The following is a 2,150-nucleotide window of genomic DNA, read 5'->3' on the forward strand; positions in this document are numbered from 1 at the left end:
AGGAGACAAATGACATTAAGGGGATCAAGGCTCTTCCAGTAGAGGCGGTCAATAGCGTTGAAAGCTGGAGATTGTGCGAGGAGAAATGGCCTTTAGGTTCAGCAGAAATAAGCTCTTAGTGATGATAGAAAGACCAGACTCAGAGGACTAGAGGAACTATAAACCAGATTAGAGTAGATCAAGTAGAAGAGGAAGCAGATGAAGTGGATATAGACCATCTGGTAGATCAAGAAGATGACGCAGCTGATGTGGTGGATTTAGTCCAGCTGAAGTCTTCCAAGTAGAAGAGTGAGTTGATGAGATGGATATATAGTCCACCTGGGTGGATCAAGTAAAAGAAAAAGCTGATCAGGTGGATATAGTCCACCTGGAGTGGATCAAGTTGAAGTGGAAGCACATGAGATGAAAATAGTCTACCTGAAATGGAGCAAGTAGAACAACTGGATATAGTCAAACTGCTCTGATGATTTGGAGGTAAATGGGAGGGAGATTAAGTGGTACAGTAAATAAAGGACTGAATAAAATTTACAATAAAAATGTATTCATTAAGATGAAACTAGTTTTGGGCAATGTCACTATTACTATAGTTACTATTCATAGAGTACTTCTGTTGTTCTGTTGTTGTTTCTACAGAAATGTCTACTTCGAATAGCGATTTTCAACATGGAGTTTGGGAACCGAACGTTGTTTACAGAATTTATCCTGACTGCATTTCCCCAGAACCTGCAGAGCTGTATCTTACTCTTTGTAGTCTTTTTACTAGTTTATACACTGACCATTCTGGGGAACAGTTGTCTGATATGTACTATTATCACCAGCACTCAGTTGCACACCCCTATGTACTATTTCCTTTGCAATTTAGCATTTCTTGATTTGGGCTACTCATCAAGCTCTCTCCCAAAAGTGATATTAGATGTATTCTCTAATCGCAGGACAATCTCTATCATCGGGTGTTTGGCACAGATGAACACCGGCCTGTTTCTAGGGGGTACAGAGTGTATGCTACTGGCGGTGATGGCCTATGACCGGTATTTCGCCATATGTTTCCCTTTGCATTACACCACAAATATGAATTGGAGGACGTGTAAAACCATTACAGTCATTATGTGGTCGGGGAGTTTCCTTATAGCAACTGTTCCCACTATTGCAAAGCCTCTTGTGTTCTGTAGAGAGAACACCTTGGACCACTTTGTCTGTGAGATATTGGCCCTACTAGAGCTGGCGTGTGGAGATCTCAGCTTCTATAAAATTGCTATATTTTTTATAAGTTTATTTACACTATTGTCTCCCTTTATTTTCATTGTGGTGTCCTACATCTGTATTATTATATCCATTCTAAAGATTCACTCAGCCGGTGGAAGGTCTAAAGCTTTTTCTACGTGTGCTTCCCACCTGATCGTGGTGTTCATGTTTTTTGGGACCAGTATTACCATGTACATGGGACAAACAAAGACTTCTTCATCCAGGCTGAAGTATATTTCAATAATATATGGTGTAATGACACCGGTGTTGAATCCTCTTATATACAGTTTGAGAAATAATGAAGTTAAAGAAGCATTTCAGAAAATATTGGTCAAGTATTCTTCATCAAGGGTTCAATTTCAAACACAGCACTAAAAGATGCCATATTCACCTACAGTCTGAAGAATTAGCAGCAAGTGTGGAAAATCAAATATATATATATATATATATATATATATATATATATATATATATATATATATATATATATATATATATGGGGAACAGACTGTCGTTTCGCGCCACTAATTTGTGATAACTGTGTTGGGGCTGCCGAACTCACAGGAACCCCTGTTGGATGGGGACAAGAGGAATATGGATAGCAGTTGTGGGTTGGCGCCCCTTAGTGAGACCTTCGTTAATTAGGTCTGTGTAGCCTTAAGTTGGAATTCCATACACATGAAAGTAAAGTCCAAAATTCATATAAATTTATTAAAATGTCTCTGGTTCCACACTACAATGGTGGTTAGATCAGATCATAAAAAGTTCAGTGGTACAGTTCGTAACAGCACTATAGACGAACCCAACGCGTTTCGTCCCCACATGGGACTTCATCAGGGGTTCGCTATGAACATAAACAAATTCTAAATTATACATTTTGTATAGTCAATTATATATCTACAGTTTTA

The 2,150-nt window shown here is 38.6% G+C and overlaps 1 protein-coding gene across 1 annotated transcript; it reads left to right on the plus strand.

The window, feature by feature from the left end:
• The first annotated feature begins 663 nt into the window (after positions 1-663).
• LOC146063079 (olfactory receptor 5V1-like) lies at positions 664-1,617 on the plus strand. The gene has a single exon (XM_083175093.1). It carries the CDS (start codon positions 664-666, stop codon positions 1,615-1,617), a length of 954 nt encoding a protein of 317 aa, XP_083031219.1.
• Positions 1,618-2,150: the final 533 nt, after the last annotated feature.

The sequence above is a fragment of the Crinia signifera genome, chromosome 3 (assembly GCF_055691185.1).
Source record: "Crinia signifera chromosome 3, ASM5569118v1, whole genome shotgun sequence".
Lineage (NCBI taxonomy): Eukaryota > Metazoa > Chordata > Amphibia > Anura > Myobatrachidae > Crinia > Crinia signifera.